Source organism: Anguilla rostrata, chromosome 11 (genome assembly GCF_018555375.3).
Source record: "Anguilla rostrata isolate EN2019 chromosome 11, ASM1855537v3, whole genome shotgun sequence".
NCBI lineage: Eukaryota > Metazoa > Chordata > Actinopteri > Anguilliformes > Anguillidae > Anguilla > Anguilla rostrata.
This window is the reverse complement of record NC_057943.1, coordinates 24,752,919-24,777,933: the sequence shown is the minus strand read 5'-3', so window position 1 is coordinate 24,777,933 and position 25,015 is coordinate 24,752,919. Positions and strand designations below refer to the sequence as shown.

At 43.7% G+C, this 25,015-nt stretch overlaps 2 protein-coding genes across 8 annotated transcripts in view; one reads left to right on the top strand and one right to left on the bottom strand.

Moving 5' to 3' along the window:
- l1cama (L1 cell adhesion molecule, paralog a) overlaps positions 1-19,472 on the top strand; it is a 50,099-nt gene extending 30,627 nt beyond the window's left edge. For 3 of the 6 annotated variants that reach the window (XM_064298908.1, XM_064298910.1, XM_064298909.1), the window contains 24 exons: positions 1,367-1,489; positions 1,865-2,035; positions 3,045-3,159; positions 3,820-4,004; positions 4,253-4,384; positions 5,465-5,608; positions 6,126-6,237; positions 6,769-6,926; positions 7,397-7,556; positions 8,039-8,163; positions 8,644-8,745; positions 9,979-10,176; positions 10,622-10,692; positions 11,161-11,389; positions 11,763-11,878; positions 12,031-12,235; positions 12,604-12,726; positions 12,953-13,129; positions 13,364-13,477; positions 14,182-14,340; positions 14,438-14,569; positions 14,726-14,798; positions 14,898-14,909; positions 15,766-19,472. In XM_064298908.1, coding sequence (XP_064154978.1) covers positions 1,367-1,489; positions 1,865-2,035; positions 3,045-3,159; positions 3,820-4,004; positions 4,253-4,384; positions 5,465-5,608; positions 6,126-6,237; positions 6,769-6,926; positions 7,397-7,556; positions 8,039-8,163; positions 8,644-8,745; positions 9,979-10,176; positions 10,622-10,692; positions 11,161-11,389; positions 11,763-11,878; positions 12,031-12,235; positions 12,604-12,726; positions 12,953-13,129; positions 13,364-13,477; positions 14,182-14,340; positions 14,438-14,569; positions 14,726-14,798; positions 14,898-14,909; positions 15,766-16,027 — 3,398 coding nt within the window. In that variant the 3' untranslated portion in view covers positions 16,028-19,472. Of the gene's footprint in view, positions 1-1,366; positions 1,490-1,864; positions 2,036-3,044; positions 3,160-3,819; positions 4,005-4,252; positions 4,385-5,464; positions 5,609-6,125; positions 6,238-6,768; positions 6,927-7,396; positions 7,557-8,038; positions 8,164-8,643; positions 8,746-9,978; positions 10,177-10,621; positions 10,693-11,160; positions 11,390-11,762; positions 11,879-12,030; positions 12,236-12,603; positions 12,727-12,952; positions 13,130-13,363; positions 13,478-14,181; positions 14,341-14,437; positions 14,570-14,725; positions 14,799-14,897; positions 14,910-15,593 lie in introns of all 6 variants that reach the window. The other 3 variants (XM_064298912.1, XM_064298911.1, XM_064298913.1) reach the window with 3 other exon arrangements.
- A 353-nt stretch (positions 19,473-19,825) lies between these two features.
- On the bottom strand, positions 19,826-24,958 carry ribc1 (RIB43A domain with coiled-coils 1). 2 transcript variants are annotated; one of them, XM_064298907.1, is made up of 8 exons: positions 24,431-24,958; positions 23,800-23,976; positions 23,466-23,680; positions 23,134-23,248; positions 22,798-22,916; positions 22,157-22,390; positions 21,297-21,463; positions 19,826-21,169 (listed from the first exon to the last, which is right to left on the bottom strand). In XM_064298907.1, coding segments are annotated over exons 1-8 (1,110 nt in total). In that variant the 5' UTR covers positions 24,432-24,958; the 3' UTR covers positions 19,826-21,087. The 2 variants fall into 2 exon arrangements, with proteins under 2 accessions (XP_064154977.1, XP_064154976.1); XM_064298906.1 differs by lacking the exon at positions 24,431-24,958 and having other exon boundaries at positions 23,800-23,986.
- Between the last annotated feature and the right edge of the window lie 57 nt (positions 24,959-25,015).

The following is a 25,015-nucleotide window of genomic DNA, read 5'->3' as shown; positions in this document are numbered from 1 at the left end:
CGTTTATTGAAAGAGCTAGTGCTGCGCTATCAGTCAAAGTTCTTTGTCAGACTGACAAAAGTCTTTGTTGGAAAGCTCAGCACTAGCACTTTCAATAAACATTATATGCTAAATTTTCAGTGGGGAAAATGTGTGGAACTTGTCTTTCTTTTTGAACATATTGTGCCTCATTCAGAAAACTTGTCTTACATTATTCTGACTTTTGTTCTTAGAAAGGTTCCTACGAAAAATCAATACACAAAAATTCATGACACATATGCAGACCTTTGTTTTTGTGCATATCCCAGGTGTATGAGATGATGAATGTTAACTGTTTGTAAATTTTATGCACGATCCAGTTCATGTGAGTTCATGAGGAAACAGCGATGAATAAGTACAGATTTTTTTAAAACTAATGAATGCCGAAATGTTCTTGGAAATGTTTTTACATACAGTTGACGATCAAATTTGATTTTACGCATGTTTTGTGAATGAGGCCCATTGTTCACCTCCAGCACTTTTCCTGAATTTCTGTGAGCGTGTGGTAGTCCTCTTTATCTAGTGAAATTATGGATCTCATACAGACCACAATCACATTGTAAGCAATCAATTCTGAAACAACGGAAAGGATTGCTGTTCATAAAAACATGCTCAATCAGCTCAAATGTTCTGTGATGAAAGCTGTTCTCGTCTCCTCACTGACTGGCGTCAGTAAATTAGTGTGTGTGGTCCATATAGGATCATTCATTTAAATATGCACATTATGGATCAGGAAGTTAAAGAGTTATGCAGTAACTCATTTATATGTGCACTTTATGGAAGTGCACTGCCCAAGAATGGACTATGCATCCCTCTCTTCACAAACAGGAAACATTTGCTTCTTGAAAATTGCCATTTATTTGTAAACAAATAGGCACGGAAGTGCTTACACAAAAACACATGTATACCACCCAACTACACCTGCAAAAACACATGTATACCACCCAATTTGTACACAAATCAAAATGATAAATAATTTCACACACGCCCACATGCACACACATGCTCACGCACAAACACACACAAACGATTAATGGTTTCATTAAGAATGCCTCTTTACCTACACTATACCTTTGCCCCCTCTGTTTCCCTGACAACAGTTACCCCAGAAACAAGCAATTCATGCAGCCAGTTAGTGACCGAAGGGATCAATAGGAGAGGCGGAGAGTGTGCACTGTGGAATCAGTGCTGTGTATACTCCGGCACTGGTCAATTATGATAGCACATATCTGTGTGGTGCATTCGCAGTTATTCATGCGTTGAAGTGCATGATTGACTGTCATTGTTTGTTTGTTTGTGTTTGTGCGTATAATAGCCATAATAAACACAGCCTCCCACTCTTCCGCAGGCATCCCCGGTTTGCAGAAGGAGAAGCTCATCAGGAAGAAGGTGTCAGAGGGGGAGAGCGTGGTCCTCACCTGCAACCCCCCCCACAGCACAGACTCCCCTCACATCCACTGGATGGATAACAGTGAGTCTCAGTTCACATTTCTGTACAAGTGTGTGTGTGTGTGTGTGTGCATAATTTTTACATATGTGAGCATATTTGTGTGTGCATGAGTGTGTATGTACATATGTGTCTATCAGTATATAATTACATCTGTGCGTATGTGTTCACGTGTGTGTATGTGTGTGCTTGTGCGTGCGCGTGTGCATGTGTGTGTGTGCGTGTGTGTGTATGTGCATGTGTTCGTGTGTGTCTGTGTGCATATGTGTGCATGTGTGTGTGAGAGTTTGTGTGTGTGTATGTGTGTGTGTGTGCATATGTGTGCATGTTTGTGTGTGTGCATGTGTGTGTGTGTGTGTGTGTGTGTGTGTGTGTTTTAACCCTTCCCTCTCTCTCCAGAGCTGAGGCACATACAGCAGAGTGCCCGTGTGATCCAGGGCCGGGATGGAAACCTCTACTTCTCCAACGTGATCCTGGATGACAGTCGCAGTGACTACAGCTGCCACATCCAGTACATCACAGCCCGGACCATTCTGCCCAAAGATCCCATCGTCCTCTATGTCTCGTCGTGTGAGTCTCTTCACCTGAAAATGCAGCCCCACGTTTCTCCCAAACTCTGCAGTCTTACTGACTGATGGGACCCAATAGCTCAGTTACAAAGTGCTCAGTCGATTGGATAATGGCATCAGAAATTTAATTCCAAATTCTATTGGGAGATTTCTATCGTGCAATCTTATTTTAATCACATAGAAACCATTGTGTGTGTGTTTCCATTTTAATGTATTGACTACTAGACCAAAGCTACCAGATTTTCAGTTCAAGATCATTTTTACTGCGTATTTTCTAGGGCAGTGTTCCCCAGAGTAAAGCAGCATCTGATTTAGAGATCTGAGGTTTTGTTTTGTTTATCCTAATCTTTTTGAAAATCATGATCATATTTTTTTACATTTAGTGTCAAGGCCCAGTTCTGGCACTAATGCTCTAGCAAATCCAGGCTTTTCCATTCAGTGGCTGACAGGAGGACCAGCCACCTGCTGTCCAGAGCAGGAATTTGACTTCTGTGTGAGGCTGGGAGTTTAACTCCTGTTATAGTGTTAGCACGCGGTATATTGGACTCAGCTGGCGTCCTGCTTCAATCCATGCCTCGTGTGTGAATTTAGTGAATTGTGTTTAATTGTATTGTATGTACCTGGGTGACATAGACACAATTACCAAATATCAGGCACCCTGCATGGCTGCTGGCCACAGCTGGCACTGATGTAGATGGTCTGGGTTCTGTACCAGACGATGGGTCCTTCCATATGCTACAACTGTGCTTCACCAGTGCCTTTGTGCCGCTCCTGACATGCTGTTTGTCTGGTATCTAATGTACGTGTAACTGTACTGTGTGTTCTAATGTACCTGTAACTGTACTATGTGTTCTAATGTACGTGTAACTGTACTGTGTGTTCTAATGTACGTGTAACTGTACTGTGTGTTCTAATGTACCTGTAACTGTACTATGTGTTCTAATGTACCTGTAACTGTACTGTGTGTTCTAATGTACATTATCTCTCTCTCTTTCTCTGCCTCTTGCTAGCTAACACGGTGGCGTCTAACAGGAAGCCACACATGGTCAGGCCCTCTGGCTCCCGGAGCTCTTATTTGGCCCTCAGGGGCCACTCCTTTGAGCTGGAATGCATCCCACAGGGACTGTAAGTGGAACCCCCTGTCCATATGTCTGTCTGTCTGTCTGTCTGTCCTCTTAGTCCATGTCCAGTGCTACCTCTCGCTCAGGCCCTGTCTATACTCGCACCTGATTCGGATGACAAACTGTATTTATGTTTATCTGGTGTAATGGTTGCATGTTTACACTTTATTTTTAATGTGCTGCATATCTGCTTCCGCACATTTAGATCTAGCTGTTCTTTTCAGACCGACCTGGCACCCTGCCCAGCATCAGAGTGTCTTATTACTGGATGGTATTTGTCAGCAGAATGTTGGGTACAGGAGAAGATGCACATTGGAGCATTTATATTCAGATTCAGTAGCAGCGGAATCCAGCCAGAATACCCCCAGATGCGTTTCAAATCGGATTTGGACAAATCCTATCTACTGTTAATCTCATTTCTGGAGTTTAGACCTTAATCATCAATGATGACACAATGGATTTATCAAGAAATCTGATATGTTTCATAAAGAGAGTAAACTGGGCCTCTGTGAGGGTGTGAGATTATGCAAGTTGTGCTCATTCTCACCATCTTTACTGTATCTCTTTCTCTATCGCTCCCTCTACTGCCTTCTCTCTGTCTCTTTGTCTCTCTCCCACTCCTTTCGCTCTCTCCCTCCCTATCTCTCCTTCTTTCTCTCTCCAGGCCCACTCCCGACATTCAGTGGGTGAGGAAAGACGGGGAGCTGTCTGAGACCCGCACCTCCCAGGAGAGCTTCGGCAGGGTGCTGCACTTCAGCAACATGTCTGAGGCAGACAGCGGGGAATACCAGTGCCTGGCCAGAAACAGCCAGGGCATTGCCACACACACGTACACCGTCAGTGTGGAGGGTACGACGCACACGTACACACACACACACACACACACACATACCGCACATGCGCACACGCACACACACACATACCGCACATGCGCACACACACACATGCGCGTGCGCACACACACACACAATTTTACTCTTGCACATCTTCTCACCAGTAGACATCCATCTTTTCCCAGCCTAATGATGGTGGCTTAAGCATAGTGACTCATGGACGATGCTGTTTGTGGAGCTCTGTGCGTTCTGTGTGTTGTGCAGCGGCTCCGTCCTGGACCAAGCGGCCGGAGAGCGACCTGTTCATGCTGGGAGACACGGTGCAGCTGATCTGCGAGGCTGATGGCATCCCCACCCCCACCATCACCTGGAGAATGAACGGGAACCCCCTGTCAGGTCACTGCTCCCTCAGTCGCTTTCTTCTGTATGCACTTACAGCAGTCGAGAGGGTGTCTGGCAGAGTCTCTGGAGTGTGAGCGCTAAGGCACAGTCATTAGCATTAGCGTCGCTCCATAATTTCTCCTGAGGTCAGCTTTGTGGTTGCCCAAAGTCCTCTAATGTTGAAGGTGTAGTCAGCTAAGTAGAAATCAATGGTCAATCATGCCTGCTTCTCTATCTCCCATATAGCAGTGCAGTAACAGAGTAGGACAATATTGAAGAAGACTGGTGCCAGCATGCAGCCTTGTCTGACTCCAGTCTGGACCACTGAAAAGCTCAGAGCTCTGTACCTCCACAACCACTCGGGCCATTATTCCACAGTGACACTGCTGGAGAATGTTTCAGAACTTAGAAAGGTCCACGAAAGCCATATGAATAGGCTATGGTGCTGCTCCTGACAGAACAGCGGTTCTGTTCCATAGCACTGTGTAAAGTTGTGGTTGTGTTGCAATTCTGTTCTGTAGCCCTGTGTAAAGTTGTGGTTGTATTGTGGTTCTGTTCTGTAGCCCTGTGTAAAATTGTGGTTGTGTTGCGGTTCTGTTCCATAGCCCTGTGTAAAGTTGTGGTTGTGGTTCTATTCCGTAGCACTGTGTAAAGTTGTGGTTGTGTTGTGGTTCTGTGCCATAGCCCTGTGTAAAGTTGTGTTTGTGTTGCGGTTCTGTTCCATAGCCCTGTGTAAAGTTGTGGTTGTGGTTCTATTCCGTAGCACTGTGTAAAGTTATGGTTGTATTGTGGTTCTGTTCTGTAGCCCTGTGTAAAGTTGTGGTTGTGTTGCGGTTCTGTTCCATAGCCCTGTGTAAAATTGTGGTTGTGGTTCTATTCCGTAGCACTGTGTAAAATTGTGGTTGTGTTGTGGTTCTGTGCCATAGCCCTGTGTAAAGTTGTGGTTGTGTTGTGGTTCTGTGCCATAGCCCTGTGTAAAGTTGTGGTTGTGTTGTGGTTCTGTGCCATAACCCTGTGTAAAGTTGTGGTTGTGTTGCGGTTCTGTTCCGTAGCACTGTGTAAAGTTGTGGTTGTGTTGTGGTTCTGTTCCTTCAGATGTTGACCCAGACCCCAGGCGCAGTGTACAGGGCGGGGCACTGATTCTGAAAGATGCAAAAGCCAGTGACACTGCAGTGTTCCAGTGTGAAGCCTCCAACCATCACGGCAGCATCCTGGTCAATGTCTACGCCTATGTCCTCGGTAAGAATGCTCATATCACAATATATCCTTAAAACCTGGATATATCATAACATATCCCTAACATCTAGACTTGTCACAATATATTCTTAGAGATCTATCATATTCCAATATATCCTTAAAACTTCAGCTGTGTATTTTGGTGTAACATACAATAAAATAAGCTTTCCTACCCTTCAATTGCAAAATTAGTCTGTCTGAGCATGCATAAAAATGTTATTTGATGTTAACTAGTGGTGAGTTTATAGTAGATGTGTGTACCAGTATGAAGTTAAATATTGAGCGTGGGCCTGTTTTATTGGATCTCTCCCTGGGGTGCTATTAAAATTAAAATTTGAACAGCGATTTATCACTTTTTAAAATGGTGGCACTGCAGTGAATGCCTCCAGCAGACAGCTCCATCCCTCTCATACTGTAACTTCACTAGATGCTCGTGCTTTTTATCTTTACTGGGATTGTTTGGAATGGTGGTTTACTTCCTGTGTAGAGCGAAGACAGTTTCTCATCTGTGCATTTGCAGAGTTTCCTCCACAGATTCTGACAGACGACAGACAGACATACAGAGTGACGGAAGGACAGACTGCTTCGCTGGACTGCAAAACATTTGGCTCCCCCAGACCCACGGTGAAATGGTGAGGAAAAGCGAGAGAGTCAATGAAAGAGAGAAAGGTGGGGGGGCTGCTAGAAGGGATAAAAGAGAACTAGTATACAAATAGTTCTTATTTGTACTTCATATTCTTTCTTTTTTTCTAGTTATAAAAAGCATTTCAAAGTGAACTTCAGAGAAGGGAAATAGATAGATGTATAAACACTCAGTACATTCAACCAGATTTCCCTGTGCTTTATACATAGAACAGGAGCAGGTGACCATTAAGACAAGACACCTAGACACAATTACAAGCCATCTTAGTGCGGTTGATAGTGTGTTGGTTGAGTTGTGGTTCTGACTGTGTATGTTCAGAGTGGTTGCATTGTGGTTCTGACTGTGTGTATGTTCAGAGTGGTTGTGTTGTGGTTCTGACTGTGTGTATGCTCAGAGTGGTTGCGTTGTGGTTCTGACTGCATGACCACGTGGGTGTTCAGGGTTATGTTGTAGTTTTATCACGTGGATGTTCAGGGCAGTCGTGTTTTGGCTCTGACCATGTGACCGTATGGATATTCAGGGACAGCGAGCGCTCCACCATAAAGTCTGACCCCAGAGTGACTCAGCTCAAAACTGGAGCCCTGCAGATCAAAGATGTTTCCCACAATGACTCTGACACCTTCACCTGCTCCGTCCCCGACACCACCCTCTCCATCACCGCCTCGCTAGAAGTGCTGAGTATGATGCTCTATTACTCTCTCTGCCTACCTCTGTCCTTTCCCCTCCCCCACTTTCTACCCCCTCCCCCCCCAAACCAGTTCAGTCCAGTTCAATTTAATTCAGTTTTGCTCATTGTTCACTCTTTGAAAGGAAAAACCAGAGCAGTACTGGCAAAGGATTATCTTACAGTGTACACATTCAACTATGAATGCACTGGTTCATTATATATATGTATATGTGACCATATATGAATCCCCTGTGCCAGCAGGGGTTTGATTTTTCTTTCATGGTAACTTCTGCGCTATGTTGCCTTCCCTATCTGATACTCCCTCTCCTTACACGGGTCTGAAAAAAGTATTAGAGGAACAGTTGTAAAGCTCTTATGCATGCTAATGCATTAGAATGCACTTGAGACCACATGGAATCCATACCTCCATCGGCTGAAGTCTAACCATGTGACACCCTTTCCAACTGCCTTGTCTACTCAGACAGGACCGTGATCGTGACCCCGCCCCAGGCGCTGCGTATCCGGCGTGGGCATGACGCTGTCTTGAGCTGCCACGCCCAGGTGGACTCCAAGCTGGACCCACCGCAGTTTCAATGGAGAATGGAAGGACAGAAGCTCTTCGCTTCCTCCTCTGAAGACAAGTAACTGCCCCAGAACATTCATACAGTGCTCATGAAACACTCTCATAGTGGCCAGACAATGCTCACATAATACTTGCTCACACCATGCCCATGCAGCTTGCCAGGGCATGTAGTCGAGGTACAGGGTCCCTTGGGGGTATTCAAGTCCAGGCTTGATACAGTACTAGACCATCTCTGGACTGGAAATGAATGGCTAGCCTGGATGAGCCAGTTACATAGTTACATATTTCTGTGCTCTTATGCTCATACAACACTCACAAAATGCTCACATGCACACCTAAAGCTCACATTTATCATTTTTATAATGGTTATTTTCTCATATTCATATACATGACTAAAATAATTATTTTATTAATTATGTATGAATTCTGCAGTTTTGTTTAGTGATTTTGCCCTGTATGAGTGTGTCTGTCAATAATAATAATAATAATAATAATAATAATAATAATAATAATAACGATGATGATGATGATGTGTTTCAGGTACACATTTAGAGATCATAACCTCATAGTGAGTAATGTCCAGTGGGAGGATGCAGGCGAGTACACCTGTGATGCCATCACAACTCTGGACAAGGCGGTGGCCAATGGCTCCATTACTGTCATCGGTATGACACCTGCACAACAGCAAAAACACAGAACTGCACAACTATACAACTGCACAACTGCACAACTATTCAACTTCACAAATACAGAACTGGTCAACTGCAGAAATGCATGACCACACAACTGTATTACTACACAACTGCAGAACTATTGAAATGCACAACTGATGAAATGCATAACCATGCACACACGCCTGCACAACCACATCACCGTGCTACAATTGTGCCACTATCTTTTGTGTTTGTTCTTTTTGTGGGTCAGTCTGAGTTGTGAAATGAAATGTGGTTGAACCCTGTGATGAATATGAGCTTTTCTGCAATAAGAAAATAACCACCTGAGAGCCAGCTGCATGAACATAACGTATGGCTGTACCAAGAAGCTACTGAGTCAATGTAGCTTTTACAAAACACATTGTGACATCATGCCACCATCTTGGTGCTATTTGACATAATATTGTTCACACCCCCCCCCCCCTTTCAAAGACCGACCGGACCCCCCCTCGCTGCCAGACCTCCTGGAAAAGCACAACCGCAGTGTGATACTGAGCTGGACCCCCGGAGAGGCCAACCACAGCCCCATACTCGGTACAGACCCCATACTCGCCTGGTGCCCAACCTCCCTCTCAGAGATCACACACTGCAGCCATTTCCAGCAAAAGGCTGTTTCATTTAAAAAATCACGCAGTCACAGCAGGCCTGGCACTACCTCACTGGCACACTGTGCTGTTTCAACAACAAATATTTACAGTCCAGCAGTTTCATAAACCACAGACGTGTGTTCCAAGCTGCTGTTTTTGTACCTGTGTTTTTTCAACATTTTCTGTCTTAATGACTGTTTGCCATGGACTCTAGATAGAAGGGACAGTGGAGGGACTGACCTTTGTAATCCTGGACCTGCCTTACTCACAGTGTATATGTTCAGTATTACTGGAATATCATTCCCTAGTTAATACTTGTTTACATTGGGAGTTTGCAGTCTTGGTCCTGGAGAGCTGTAGCCTCTGTTGGTTTTTGTTGCTACTCAGCACTTGATGAATGATAAATGATCAATTAAAGCATCTGATCATACAGTTACTGTTACTCATCTCACCTGGTTTCTTCAGTCTAAATTCGTAGCTGATTTTAAGGTGAAAACAAAAAGCCAGCAGAACCTGTCATTCTTCAAGACCAGGGTTGCAGAACCCTACTTTGTGCAAACTATATTATATACCTGAGGTGTGTTCAAGTTCAGCGAACAAGGCGAACGTTTGAAAACGTTTGCAAACTATTTCCAACTTTTTTCTGTTAGCTTTGTGTTCGCCGCGAACGTTTGCAAACATAAGCAAACAGTCTGAAAAGGTAGTTGGCGGCAAACAAAAATGGAAGCTGGACTGAGGGAAATGTTCCCAGATGGGTATTTCAATTGAAGATGCCGTTAAGCGTGATCAGTTTTTTAAATAATGTTATTGCTAACGCTAGCCAATGTTATTGTTGTTCGCTAGCTAGCCATTTTTAAAAAATCATTTATAATCACAGAAGCAGCTGTGAGTACAAATGCTCTCGCCGCCATGTCTGTTTATGTTTAATGCGAACAATTTGGAATGTTTGTAAAAAGCCGTTCAAATCGAACTGTTCAAAGAAAACGTTTGCCACGAACATTCGCTTCTGTTCGCTGAACTTGAACGCACTTCTGTACAACACACTACTTAGTGCACTTTCACCTGCACGCTCCAACAGCGTTTTCTCTTCCTTAGGTGTCCTCTGTCTTTCAGTTCTGGTGTTGAGCACTGTGATACATCTCTCTGTGTCTCCCTCTCTCTCCCTTGCTCCCTCCCACAGAGTTTGTGGTGGAGTTTGAGGAGCAGAAGTTTGGGGCAGGGAAGTGGGAGGAGGCGATACGGGTCCCGGGGGATGCAGACGAGGCTAAGGTCACTTTGCGGCCCTTTGGCACCTACCACTTCCAGGTCATCGCTGTCAATGACGTGGGGAAGAGCAACCCCAGCGAGATCTCTGATGTGCATACCACTCCCCCTGCTGGTGAGAATTGGAAAACAGGCGGCGGCAGTGTCTGTGCTTGTGTCTGTGCTGCATTCACTGCCATTCACGTTCTCAGTGTGAATGTGAGTGAATGTGTCAGTGAATGTGTGGCCAATGTGAGTGTCAGAGAATCTCTGTGAATGGGTGTCAGTGCGTATGTAAATAAACCTGTGTATGCCAGTGAACGTGTCAGTGAATGCCTGTCACTTAGTTTGTATGCCAGTGTATGACAGTAATTGTGTTAATGAATGTCAGCACATTATGTGAGTGAATGCATGACAGTGCATGTGTCAGTGAATGTGTGTCAGTGTACATGTCAGTGTGTATGACAGTTATTGTGTTAGTGACAGTGTGTCAGCACATTATGCGAGTGTATGCATGTCAGTGCATATGTCAGTGAATGTGTGTCAGTACACGTGACAGTGCACATCCTTTCCATCTGCAGCTCCAGAGAGTAACCCTGAGGGAGTGCGAAGCGAGTCGACTGAACCGGATGTGCTGGTGATCACATGGGAGGTGAGATGAGAGGCAGACATTCCATGAGCCTCATGCTGAGTGGAGCCCAACATCGGTGGACCATATGCTGTCAATCGCTGGCTTGTTTGATGAAAAGGCCTTTATTTCGCACTGCACAAACTATATTTTTGAAATGAAGTGTCTCATAAAGGCTCGACTCAGTGCTTATGGAGTTCGTGAAATATCACATCCACAGTGCTAGTTTGCCCATCACTTAATTGATAAATTAATATAGTTAATTAGTTTACTGACCTCACCTGGATTCTTGGATTTGAAGTGGTTGCTGATTTAAACAAAAACCGGCAGACCTTGTGGCTCTGCAGATGCAATGTTCCAGACCCCTTTTTTTAATTCATAAAACAATAAAATACCACCCTTCTTTTGCAACACCACTGCCCCTCCCCCGCTAGCCACACCCCCGTTGGTATGAAAGTTACTATATGAAGTGTTGTCATACTGTTCCTGCAGGAAATGGAGAAGAAGAACTTCTTTGGTCCTGACTTTCATTACAAAGTGATGTGGAGGTTGGCACGCAGCCATCAGGACCCTCACTGGGAACACAAAATGGCTACCGCACCTCCCGTCACTGTTCATGATGCTGGAGCCTTCACAGCCTATGAGATGAAAGTTCAGGCGGTCAATCAAAAGGGGGAGGGACCGGAGCCCAGCCCTGTAATTGGACACTCTGGAGAAGATTGTGAGGACTGTTTTGTAAAAGTTTCAGTTATTTATTGTTGTATGAAAAAAAATGTGGAATGCATATCTCTACCTCTTTCTCATCAATTTCTCTTTTACTCTGGTTTCTAATTTTTTTCATTTATTCTTTTGCTTTCTTATTTTTCTTCCCTGTTCCAATCAGCTAGTTTTTCATCACAAATTAATTTGATGTCTATCTGTTAACATTTGTGATCGTTTTCTTTTGCCATCATCATTATGATTACAATATTTCTGAGTGTATCTCTCCCTCCCCCTCTCTGTCTATTCTTCCCTTTCCTCCATCTCATCCTTCCTATCTCTCTGTCTCCCACTCTCTCCTCCTTTATCTTTCTCTCCCTTTCTTTCTACGCCAGTTCCTCTGGAGCCCCCTATCGATGTTGGGGTGATGTTATTAAACAGCACCGCTGTGGAAGTGAAGTGGGCCCCCATAGATCAGGAGTCAGTACGAGGTCATCTCCACGGATACAGGGTACAGAGGGGGATAGGGGCGGGGTCATTTAAACCTACCTGCCTCAGATGACAATTGTCTGCCCTTCCCATCCATCGAAAACCTCCTTGTCTCCTTTCCTCCTTCAATATCTCTCATCCTTCTCTCTCTCTATCGTCTGTCCTCTGTTGCAGGTGCACCTGTATAAAGACCGCGAGGAGAGGGGGCGCAGGGAGGAGCACGGCAGCGCGTTGGTGGTGCAGACGAGGGCCAACCAGGAGAACGCCGTGCTGGAGGGGCTACAGCCGTTCTCCCACTACAAAGTCACCGTCACCGTCTTCAACAGCGTTGGGGAGGGGCCGCACTCAGACCCGTTACCTTTCCGCACGCTGGAGGGAGGTGAGAAAGGACGGGGCAGAGGGAGCGAGGGGGGGGGAGAGAGAGACAGAGGGACAGAGGGAGGGAGAGAGAGAGAGAGAGGGAAGGGTAGGATCATTGAAAAGTGTTTTCTGCCGTTAAGACCTATGGGCCAAATGGATTTAGGAGCATACATTAATGTGAGCTCTCGTTCTGTATTTGCTAAATGTGATATTTGGCTCTGCAACTTACACCTAGAACTGATTGCATCAGATTCAGTGAGTTCTCCTCACTTATTATTTGGTTGTTTGCTGTTGTGCAGTTGTAATTATATGACTATGCAGTTTGGGTTATGTGGTGGTCAGTCTGTGAGGTCACAGAGTAAGGTGGCTACGGTCTTGTGTCCACAGTGCCCAGTGAGCCGACGTCTCTGCGGCTCGACAGTCCATCGGAGACCGAGATGACCCTGCACTGGACTCCCCCTGCCAAGGTCAACGGCATTCTGATTGGATACCTGCTGGAGTACCATGAGAGTACGTACCACTGTCTGCCTGACTGTCTGTCTGTACCTCCTACAGAACCAACAGTGCCTGCCTGTCTGTACCTCCTACAGAACCAACAGTGTCTGTCTGTACATACTACAAAACCAGCAGTGTCGGTCTGGCTGTACATACAACAGAACCAACACTGTCTCTTTGTTACAATCTCTCCCTCTCTCCCTCTCCCACTCTCCTCCCTTCTTTTCTCTCACTGCCTCAGTTGGAGAGGGCAGGGATAAACAGCTGCACGAGGAGAGAATAGAAAACCTGACCGCTTCTCACATCAGTGTGGGGAACCTGGACCCCCACAGCCACTACCTCTTCTCCCTGCGTGGCCTCACCTCAGCTGGGAAAGGGGACGCCATTGTCAAGGAAGGCGCCACCTTGCTGGAAGGAGGTGGCATTGCAGGGCTGATAACTACTCTATTAGGAATGCAAAAAATAAGGAATTCAAAATAGCATTATATACAAGCCAGTGAATATTGTTAAGCATATAAATTGACAGAACAACATGCAGCAATGACAAAATTAAAAAATGGGAGGTTTATAAATGTACTTAAGGTATCAAAAAGATGCTTTTTTTGGCTGGTGCATCAGTGGTGAGTTTTTCGCTCTCTCTCTGCATTTTCAGTCCCTCCGACCAACATCAACACGTCCGTCGGAGAGACATCGGTCAACGTGAGCTGGGTGACCGGCGTGCGCTACAGAAACGTGAGGTTCCACATCTTCCACCGGAAAAACGGCGGTGAGGAAGGGGGTGGGGGCCGGAGTCGGTGTGACGGGCAGTGGGTGTCAGGGGGGCAAGTGCACGGCCGTCAGAGCTTTACAGCCGAGCTCAGTAACCATTTTAACTGTCTTCCTTCCTTCCAGTGTCAACACTTCATACTATGGTGCATGGCACATAGGATCACGCTATTAAAGCCATTATGCCCCTCTCTGCCAGTTAAGCTGTCCTTATTGATTGTGTTGTATGCTGGACTGATTGACCTTTTGTCTGTACTAATAGTGCTGTTGTAATGATTATGGTGTAGCTCTTAGCTATATGGAACAATAAGTTACTGTGTACTCTCCTTTTGTAGATGGCAGGGAGTATTTATTGTGTTGGTGTTTCTTGCTGAAATGGCTGATCTGCACAAATATCAATATGTTCTCTGTTAAATATATGTATAAATCACAGTGAGTTTTTATAGTGCTGTTGTTGCTGTGTAGACTGAGTTTTGATTGTGTTGTTGTGTGCTATGTGTTAATGACTTATCTGATTATCCTGTTGTGTATTGTTTTATAGATAAGTGATTTTTGTGTCATTATAGTGTGCTGTATAGACAACATTGGGCCTTGATTGTGTTGTGCATGCCAATGACAGTATGCATTGACTTTGTTATTGTGTATTGTGTTGATGCCAACCACCATTCATGTATTTTTTCTTATGTGCTGTCGTGTGTGGTGTAGATGGAGAGTGGATCGAGTCAGAGGAGCTCAACTCCGCTCAGTCATTCTATGAGCTGGAGGGCCTGGATCCTGGCTCAGAGTACCTGCTTCATTTCGTGTACGACAACAGAACCTTCTGGGAGATGGACATCACGACGAAGGGCCAGAATAGGAACGGCGGTACGGAGCTCACCCACGATCGTCCGCACGGCCCCTCTCAGATGTGTGTGGCGGTTTAGCGGAGTGTTCATCTCCCCGTGTGCGCTCTCTTCCTAAGGGGTGTGGAGGATGACGGGGGGCTTCGCCACTGAGAGCTGGTTCATCGGGGTCATCAGCGCCCTCGTGCTGCTGCTGCTGGTACTGCTCATCCTCTGCTCTGTCAAACGGACCAAGGGCGGCAAGTACTCAGGTGAGACTGCCGCTGTCGGTGCGCCTGCAGCACATACTGTGTGTACACTTGCAGCACTGCTGTGTGCCTTCAGAACACCCGCAGCACATACGTACACCTCAAGCATGTGGGCAACATCAGCAGAGTTACTTACAGCACATTCTGTCTCACCTTCAGTGAAGGACAAGGAAGCGGGCCAGGTGGACTCTGAGGCTCGACCAATGAAGGACGAGACGTTTGGAGAGTACAGGTATGTTTGTGCAAGAAGCTACTAGTGTGCAGGTACGTTTGTGTGAGACTTTCTGATCATAGGTTTACTCTCTCCTGTTTCTCTCTTGCAACACTGCAGGTCCTTGGAGAGGTATGCTATTGTGTTCTGTGTAGTACACTGTGCAGCCTATGTGGTAGACTCTGCTTCCTGTGTGGTAGACTCTGCTTCCTGTGTAGTAGGCTGCTTCCTGTGTGGCAGACTGCCTCTGCATGTTTCTATAGTCCTGTGTCTGTCCCTTTTTTCCTCAGTGTCTGCATGTGGGCAAATTCACTTACTACACATGCCTATTACCACATGCTTAAGCTCTTCCACCCCAACAAGCTCGCTCTCTTTCTCTCTCTGTCTCTCTCGCTCTCTCTCCCCTGTTCTGACTTTTTCTCTCTTGCTCTCGCTTGCTGATTCTACTGCACAAATTTTTTTCACAAATAAAATGTACTTGATTTGTATAAGATAACCTGCTAAGTGTTACTAAATTACTTATAACAATGTCAGTTTTATTCAGCTCACACCTGCTGTTAAATTACACCAGGCAGAGAAATACTCACATGACACTCTTCTGTCTTTCAGTTCAGCTGAGTTCAGTTCTTTTCACTTCACTTTTTTCACTTCAGTTTTGTTAAATTCACGTGCCTTTGCTGGCAAAACAAATAATTATTTGTGTTCCCAAACAAGCATGTTTTAAACAATTTTTTTCTCACCCCCCCTCTCTCTTTCTTTCTCTATGTCTCACTTTCTCACTTTCTCCCTCCCTCAAATACACATTTGCATGATAAGAGAACTTGTGTTACTAAACCATGAATACACAGATGACAGATAAGAGGAGAAACCCTAAAAACACACAACACTCATCTCCCCCTTCCCTCCTGAAAAAGGTCTCCTGTCAGTTTCTCTCCCTCTTTATATCACTCTCTTCCTTTATTTCTTCCTCCCTCTTTTTCTGTGTCAGTGACAATGAGGAGAAGCAGACTGCCAGCCAGACCTCTCTGTGTGTGGCCAGTAAGGTGGGCAGCGAGGGGAACCTCATGCAGTATGCACACGGCGTGGGCGTGGACTCCCACAACGACGCGTCCTTCGCTGACCAATACAGCGACCCGGGGGTGGGGCCTGGGCCAGAGTCCCAGGACAGCCTGGGGGCCAGCTCCCCCGTCACTTCTGTCACCGCAACCTCTGTCAGCCCTTGCCTCCCCAGCTCTGAAGTCCTGGCCTAAATCAGACAGGGTCAGACCAGCAGTCGCCAGAATCAGGACCGCCTCCAAAAGCACACAGACCCCCTCCGCATGCCCCGCACGCTCACCGCCTCCCCGCAGACTACCCCCTCCACACCCCCCAACACACATGCCCTGCTTGCGTACCAACTCATTTAGATGCCCCAACACTAAGAAAACCTCTCTCCACACACCCGTGCACAACGGACACAACTGCCCCTCCCCCAACACATGGATCGGATGGTGAGACACGGTGCAGGATTGACACACCGTCAAAGCAATCCGCCAACCCGCCCTGTCCTCTGGCAGGAACAGGCTGGTGCACAGCAAGACTCAAACTGACTCGAAACAGGGACTGATCAACACACTGACCCTGCTGCCTACTGACACTGATCTGACCTCACACACACACACACACAGAATGTGTGAGTCTGATAAAGTATCCTATTAATTGTTTACAGATCTTGCCTGGCCTTGTTTGAGGTAGTTTACAGACGTAGGAGGGGGATGACCCGTAGGCCATTCTCTCTCCCACATCACTGTATCTTCCTCTCCATGGTGTTTGATGAAGGAGAAAGGAGAGTGACTTGTCTGCACACTGGGAGAGTAGACTGACAGGGAAGCAGAGATACAGGGAATAATCACTAAGCCACAGCCAGCTACCGAGCGTAGATAGACAGAGACCAGACCAATGAGATAAGGAGTGCAAAGACAGGTGATGAAAACAAAAGAGACAACAAACAGGCACTGAGACCATAGATATGGCAGAGAGCGAAGACACAGGAAGTTTGAGCAGTGAGGCAGGAAATGCAGGAAAAAAGAGAAATAACAGCAGAGATAACAGAAACAAGAACAAATCAACTGGTTACCCGGCATAAAGGGGGAAGGAATGAGGAAAAAGTGACAACATTACAGGAAAGCAAAGATATAGGAAATGAGAGAGTGAGTGACAGAGAGAGAAAGAGAGAGAATGTGAGAGGGGGGGATATAAGTGGAAAGAGACAGGGACATTAATACAGTGTAACAGTGTAAACATACAACACTGGGAATGCACAATTTTGTATTACATGTATTCATATTTTAAATGACATGTTTTAAAGTGTCTTGATCATAACAGTCTGCCAGGGAGATGGGTGTTAGTGTATTTGCTAATGTAACTTAATTTTATTATAAGTTATTTTTCCATATTATGATTTTGTAATTTTATAGTCAATATGATATTTTATATGTTTTGTTGGTTTTCCAGTGTGATTTATAGTTGTCATCTTGACTGGAATGAGGAATCTGTATTTTTCTTGCTTGTTCAGCTTCATTTTAATGTATTTACAGTAAGGGTTTTGCTGTCATCACCATGCAGTTCTCTGTTGAATTATCTTTGAATTAAACAGCATATCCACTGTAGACTGACAGAATCCTCCATCCTCCCAGTTATGATAAAGCACAACAGCATGATCTGTGCTGATTGGCAGATTTTGTAGATCATAAGAGATTCCTGTGAATTAAAAACATCTGCATGAAACTTCCTATGTATATCAACCATGTAGAATACATGCATTTTATGGCTAGGGAGTAAGTAATAGTTTCTGTTCCAAATATCCTACACTCTGAATTTCAGTGTGGTATACATATACTGCGTGTGCACGCGCATGCGTGTGTGTGTATGCTTTAATGTGTGTGTGAGTGTGTGTGTGAAAATGTGTGTGTGTGTGTGAGTGAGAGAGATAAAGTGAAATAGAGAGAGGGAGAGAGAAGGAGAGAGTAATAGAGATGAAGTGTGAAAGAGAGATCTAAAATGTCTCTCTGAATGTAAAAAGAAATTGTGTCATTCATTGGAGACATTGTTTGAAATAAAATGTGTGATTTATGTTTTATTTCAAAACTGACAGGATATAAGGGAGGTTTTTTAAAGTCTGGTTCAGTGATGACCGTATGAAATCCCTTATTTTTCTTATTGTTTCCAGTGAATATTCGTAGTGAGCTGATGTTTTAGAAAATTAGGACATAGTTGAAATATTGAAAAGAAAAAAAACCCCTTTGTCCACCCACTGGTCTTTTAGTGATAGTAACTGCAATGTAAATATGAAAAATAAAATACACACTGTATGAAACATCAGTAGCTATTGTCATTTAGAAATATACAACAGAGATTCATCTCTTCACATTGCTGAGGGCAGGAAGTACAGTAGCTGTCTGTTAAGTGCACTAATGCACGCTCTCCAGCAGGGGGACTGCAGGCTCCCTTGCCCACAAAAAAACTGAGCAGTAACTATGGAAAACGGACAGGTCACTTTCTGGGTTTTTAAATATTATTTCAGTTTCAGTGGTGTTTGTTTTTGATTGGCCCAGATGCTTTTTATGCATAATGAATTATATTTCTACATATTTTGAAAAGTTTTTGACATCCTACAAGTTTTAGAATGGTAGGTACGGGGCACACAGAAAGTAAAATAAATTACAAGAAAATACACTAGTAACTCCAAAGCAGCAATGTTATGCCTCCAGAGATTGTATGTATAGTTATTACCCAATTACTCTTTAACATGTTTAATATTGTTTGTTTACTTTTGTTAACAATAATCGCTGATTTCTTTGGCTAACTTTACACTTATCGATTATAGATTGGCCTCCTATGCCTTCTTGCACTTTTGTATTCCTGAGATTAATACCAGCGATCTCCACTTTTTTAATTCATCTGTTTATATGCACAGCCTCTGGAAAAGTAACACTGCTGTACAAGCAAACACTAAACATACACCAAAACTGAAATAATTTTTAAAAACATCTAGTAAATTAACTATCCCTTTAAACAACACACTGATCTGAGTGTAAAAATCACCAAATTGTCTCAGCCTCTATATTTATAATGCTCACACATTACTGCCACCCACAAGATGGCACATTTCAAGTTCTCATTAAAGTATACTGCAGCATCCATTCTTTCTCGTTAAGCTCCATCTTGTTAAATTTGATTCTGTTTCCACTCAAAGTAATGAATCCTGAGAGATTTGGAAATGTCTATATCCATGTTACTGCAGGGGGGAGAGGGGAGCTGGGCAGGACCCTGTTGGGGGTACAGACACATACTGTGCTGCCCAGCTGACTCTGGGGCACAGGGGAGGGTAGTGGTGGTGCTAGGGGGGTAAGGAGGGAGGTGCCGTGTGGTAACTTCCTCCCTGTCTCCTTGTTCATTTCTTTTTTATATACAACAGAAAGACCAATAAAAAGCACGGTCAAAATGTATCATAATAATGATAATGATTATGATAACAACTTCTATGAAACGGACACGGGGTGTAATTACAGTGGTGATGTGGTGGTCTGTGTGTGTGGAGGGGGGAGGGGGTGGTGGTGAAATGCCTTGTAGGGTGAGTTATATTGTACCTGCTTTTTTGCATAAGCCACTGTAATGTAATTAAACCAATAAAACCCCTGAAATATGCACAAGCCAGACTGGCGTCACTGTCGCTTATTAAGATCCATAAGGGGAGGGTTATTAGTATTAAGTATCCTATATGGGTATTGAAAACAGGCCCTGCCTTTTGTGCAGGAGAGTTTGATCACTTGCAATTCAGGTACAATCGACCATGTGTTTCCGTAACCACTCTAATACACATCAACGTCACTGGAACTCATTTTCAGAACTGAACAGTATTTGTATTTTATGATCCTGACAAGTGAGTGAAGATAATTAACTGTGATAAAGCTAGAATAATGTTTTGTGCAATCCAGCAAAACACTGCTTTTACAGGATGTCTTGTACTAGATAGTTGTATTGATTAAGCAACCAGTCAGAGAGCAAGGTTGAGTTTATTCTCTTTATTATTAAAGGAAACAACAAAAAATGTAAAACATATATCCTATCACCTTATTTCTGGAAATCAAAAAATAATGACAACGCTAAATAACACCTCCTTATAAAAAATACACATTACATATTCAGAATTTGTCAAGCAACTAAACTGTTTGTCCCGTCACTATAAAGTTTCTGTTTCCTAGTCACTTCAGGTTTACTGTAGTCAAGTTCAACTGCAACTTCATGCACATCCTCAAAAATATCAGCCACACGATGCCTCTATGAAGCCTGTGCAAAGAGAGAACACTGATAGTGAATGACTGGTAATAAAAGGATACTGAGGAGGGACTACCATACAGTACACAGTGTGAGGAAAAAATGCATTATATTAAGGTGTTAAATGTCAACATGCTCTTTTAACCCCGTCGTCTGTAATGGACTTACATTGTTTGGGGAAAAATCATAACTTGTATAATGCACCAGGTAGAACTGTTTATTTTCAAGGTCTGTTCTAATTTATTTGTCAGAATACTCAATCTTAACCCATTTATTCAGTTAACTTCTTCATATAATTTGTTGCATTCACTATGAATGGCCTCTTGATTTATTAACCAACTATATCATAGTAACTCTGACTAGCATCAGGGTAATTACTGCAGCTGACACATTCATCAAGACAAGTCATAGATACTTCCTATCAGGCTGCAGCTCAGCTATTGGATAATCCAGTTTGCCAAAAACACATGGCTCTAGCACGTATGATTTACATCACAATATATTCAAATGTATTAACTGCAGTACCTACCCTGATGATAGCCAGAGCTGATGACCCCAAGCTTACATAACAGACAAATGGACAGAACTTACAAAGAGCATATAAGAGTACAACAATAATGACAGTTTCGGAAGTATCCCAAATGACCCTACCAAATGTCCCAAATGTTTGCAAAAAAAGGTAATTATGCAATACAATTGCTTATGTTAAACTCAACATTTGCAATTCATTCACGTTTTTTCCTTTTGTGGAACTATGCCATTTTGTTTACAGATAATGATCTGACCTCTTGACATGTATACAGAAACATATCCACATCCCAAAATACCACTCAGAAATAATAATGTGCCCAAAATATCAGTATGTATTTGAAGTAACAGCCAATGTGTACAGTGTACATGTCCAGTGTGTGTGGCCCTGAATGAGTCCTGTGTTGTGCCAGATATGTCAATATGCTGTTATGACACAATGAGGTGTAACTGAGGACAGAGAGTCCTAGCGAGAGCTACTGCCGAACTGTGTGAAGTAGCTGGCCGCAGGCCTGTTGGTGTAGAGATTCTTCTCCAGGTACTGCTGACTGATGGGGGGAGAGAGAAAGAGATAGAGAGAGAGAGAGAGAGAGAGAGAGAGAGATGGGTTGTCGGTAAGATTACATGCACAACGTGAAGCTTCCGTTTATGAATAGTGTGTGTGTATATACTTACTGTGCTTGTTGCTCTCTGGCCAGCTGCATGTTGTATCTGTCCATCTCTGTCCTTCTCTGCCTCTCTCTCTCCCTCTCTCTCTTCTCCTCCTCCTCTCCCTCTCGGCTTTGTGCCATCTGCAGGCTATCCCACGCTGCCTCTCTCTGTCTCTTGGCCTCTCTCAGCCTCTGAGAGAAAAATTATTAAACACATCATATACTTTGTGTTTAGCAATATTCATGGTGTGTATCTTAAGGTAGCCTACATATAATCTCATGGAAAAAATGATCAGTCCAATTCAAGCTTAATCAGGGATAATTATTGCCGTGGTAAAAAAAAAAAAGCCAGATTTTAAAAATTGGCAAGGAGTGTCTTTTTCCAAGTCTTCTCTTTGTCATGGTACCATTAGCTAAACAGTCTTGATTTATGAATTTATTTGTTGACTGCTTGCCTGCATTTGTCTGTTATGTGGTTTACTCTTTGTGGCAAAATTCTGAAGCAACCTTTATTAGTAACTGCTAGCTCCCAGCTCAATTATAACCATGCCACCTGCAGAAATTAAATTGGGCCATTTCTGAATCTAGTTTAGTCAGATTGAATCAAATTTGCATTTTGCAAAAGTGCAAAGGCTCCAGCACGGTGCAGCACTGATCTGGCTTGGCTCAAATGTACCAGTGCATATGGGATAAAATATTCTGCCAGGGCCCAGTTCCGACAGTATGTTTCCAACAATACCAGGTCATCTGCATTGAGTAATAACTGAACTTCTAAATGATTTTGAATACAGCCAGGATCTGAAGAATGCTTAATATTGTGCTATAAATATTAAACAAAAAAATATTTTAAATATTAAACTGCAGTCCTGCCTATTCTCTCTGTACCTCTCTCTCAGCAAGCTGCTCCTCTCTCTGCTTGTGTATGGCGTTCATCTGCTCGGCACTCATCCCCTTCCATCTGTCCAAAAGCACCCTCTGCCCCGCCCCTCCACCCCCTCTCTCTGCAGCTTCAGGGCACTCCGTCAGGAGGTCAGAGGTCATCATATGCCACACCTCCATAAAATTCTCCCCTTCCTCTTTCAATCTGTCCATCTTCTGTTGCTGTGCCCGCTCTGCAGCCTGAGGAGAGAAAAGGAGAAAGTGATATTTGAAAGAGCTGTATGGAAGCAAGTTAACAAGAGTATTATATATAATGCAAAAAAAGCCCAGTTGAAGCCCTGTATACAAAATTCTGTAAACAAAAAATTCATCTCAAGGATGAAGACACAAAGACTTTTGACTTTTAAAGCCTAATTTATTATGTATTATTACTAAGGCTAGGGGGGCATTTTACATAAGTATTGAAACAAAGCTATCTAAATATCTGACTATTTATTTCTATTTATTAGCTATTAATGATAATGGACATCAGTTGTGATTAGAGCCTAGTTGTTATCTGAATAGAGTGAATATGTGAGCCAGTTTATGGTGTAAGACAAAAGTGTACATTCCTAAGTATGGTTGTGGTGAGAGTGAAGTATGAGTACCTGAGCCAGGTTGTACTTGCTGAGAGCAACTTGAGCATCTCGCCTACACTTTTCCTCCGTAGCATCAAGCTGCAGCTCCCTAAAGTCTTGTTGCACCTGTGCTCGGCCCCACAGCAACTCTGCGACACAAGCAACATCCACATTACACACCATCTATGCTATATAACATACACACTACTTTGCGTGCACATATACTGTTGTTCATTACACAGTACTGACACTATATAACACCTGCATTACACAACATACATACTACAGAACATCTACACATGTGAATGTGTGAACAGTACCAGTGCATATAGTGGTGCATGTGTGTGAGAGTACAGGTGTGTTTACCTGTTTGTTTTTTGTGGATGCGCATTTTCTCCTTCTCCTGTGTCTGTGCTTTCAGAAGTCTTTCATTTTCCTCCATCTGAGCTTTCTTCCTCTCTCTGGCCATACAATCACCTCCCTGAACACACACACACAAACATGAACTGTGTACCAGCACAAAAAACAGCGCAAAGCATCGGAAAACGAATGCGTGAATAATAACGCAAAATAGCCTAATCCACTGTAATAAGGATGCGCAATGACAACTACACGTCAGGTTTCTGTGTGGAATATGACAATCTGTTTGTTAAAAGTTGCACTACAGATACAGCACCAAAGACGTCAGTATATGTTACCTGAAACACCTGCATGCTCGAAGGCCCCAGTTCCTCCTCTGAAACCGGGGGATTAAGAGCCAGTTCTTTAAAATTCAGATCAGCGTCACGGGAGTCCTGAGCACGCTGGTGAGTCGCTCGGAACTGTACCAATTCCTGGGATAGTTCCGCTCTCCTGCGCTCCTCTTCTGCAAACTGTTGCTTCAAGAGAGCGTCGTGCATCGCGCTCAACGATTCTAGCCAGAAGAGGGCAAAAGCGTTGATGGTGACGCTAATGACATTTAGGGAATTTGGTAAAAACCTAAAAATATCTTTCCCTGATGCCCCCCTTATGCACAAGTGTTGCCGTACGTACCGAATGCCTTGTCCCGTACTTTCTCCACCCTCTCCCGCTCCCGCTTCTCCTCGACTTGCCTCTGCAGCTTTGAAAGGTCCAACCCGATGACCCGATTTCTGGTGTCGAAAATTCGTTCCTTGCGCGCTGTCTCCGACGCACGTCGCCGTTCGATAGCCATCGCAGCTGAGTCTTCCACTTTAAACATGATTTATTTATTTATTTATTCTTTCAGTCAGAGAAAATAAAAATATTAGACTATAGCAAACAGAATAGACCGTTCTTCCTTTCGGACTGATTATGTTGGATGTACGGGAGACTTTACTTTAATTGCTAGTTATCAAACAGACTTAGTCTAGGTGGTTATTTGAAAAAATAATGAGTTAGCTTGCAAACATTAGATTAGCTTACTATAATTAACGTAGGTGTTAGCTAGCTAGTGAAGTTCACATCCCAGCTAAGATTACTTAGCCAGTCTTGTCAACAGTTTGAACATTAAGATAAGTGACAGTGGCTTGCAAACTAATTACGTGGGTACATTTAAAGCATTGTTCAACGTAAACACACACTGTGCAACACATTGTGTCCGAATACAAAGTCACAGTAAAATTATACGGTTCATTTGATAATAATTAAATAAAAAAAAACATACTCTTAGCTGTGCTACTGCTGTGAAGTCCTCCCAGAAAAGCAATTTGTCCGTGTGAACTTGTTTTGACGCTTTAGGTCACCATGGTTACGGATTTTAAGCGAATATATGAGGTGGTTTTAGATTTCGCGCCGTCCAAATATGATATATAATATTCTTTCTACTCTGCATTGCTGCACTTCATCCACAATGAGCTAGCAGAGAAATAATTTTCAGGGCTCCTATCCTAAGTGGAGGTTGTACTAGTAATATAGTTGCTAGAATAGAATGCTATATTGAAACTACAACAATGGTCGCGTTTTGGCAACCGTCACACTAGGTTCCATGCTAGTACGCCTGCACGCAACAACCATTGTAGTTTCAATATAGGAACTTGTTAGCAACTTAGTTTTTTAAAACACACAACGGCTTCAAAATTCACGTTTGAAATATTAATGGGTGTAATTTATCTCGTAGAACAAAACGTAAAACTCTATTCGGCATACGTTAACCACAGTCCTTATTTTCGGCAGAAAATGAAATTCCTATGGGAAAAAACTGGCCTACATTTTTGGGTTCAGACCCCATTTCGTACTCTTCGCCGGGAAG

What these genes read in the sequence shown, in the direction of transcription:
- ribc1 (XM_064298906.1), bottom strand. Translation starts at nt 23,986, where the DNA reads ATGTTTAAAGTGGAAGACTCAGCTGCGATGGCTATCGAACGGCGACGT. An exon ending in GCAAGTACAACCTGGCTCAG is followed by an intron (nt 22,391 to 22,797) that starts GTACTCATACTT and finishes TTCTCTCCTCAG; the next exon opens with GCTGCAGAGCGGGCACAGCA. An exon ending in GCCAGAGAGCAACAAGCACA is followed by an intron (nt 21,170 to 21,296) that starts GTAAGTATATAC and finishes TCCCCCCATCAG; the next exon opens with TCAGCAGTACCTGGAGAAGA.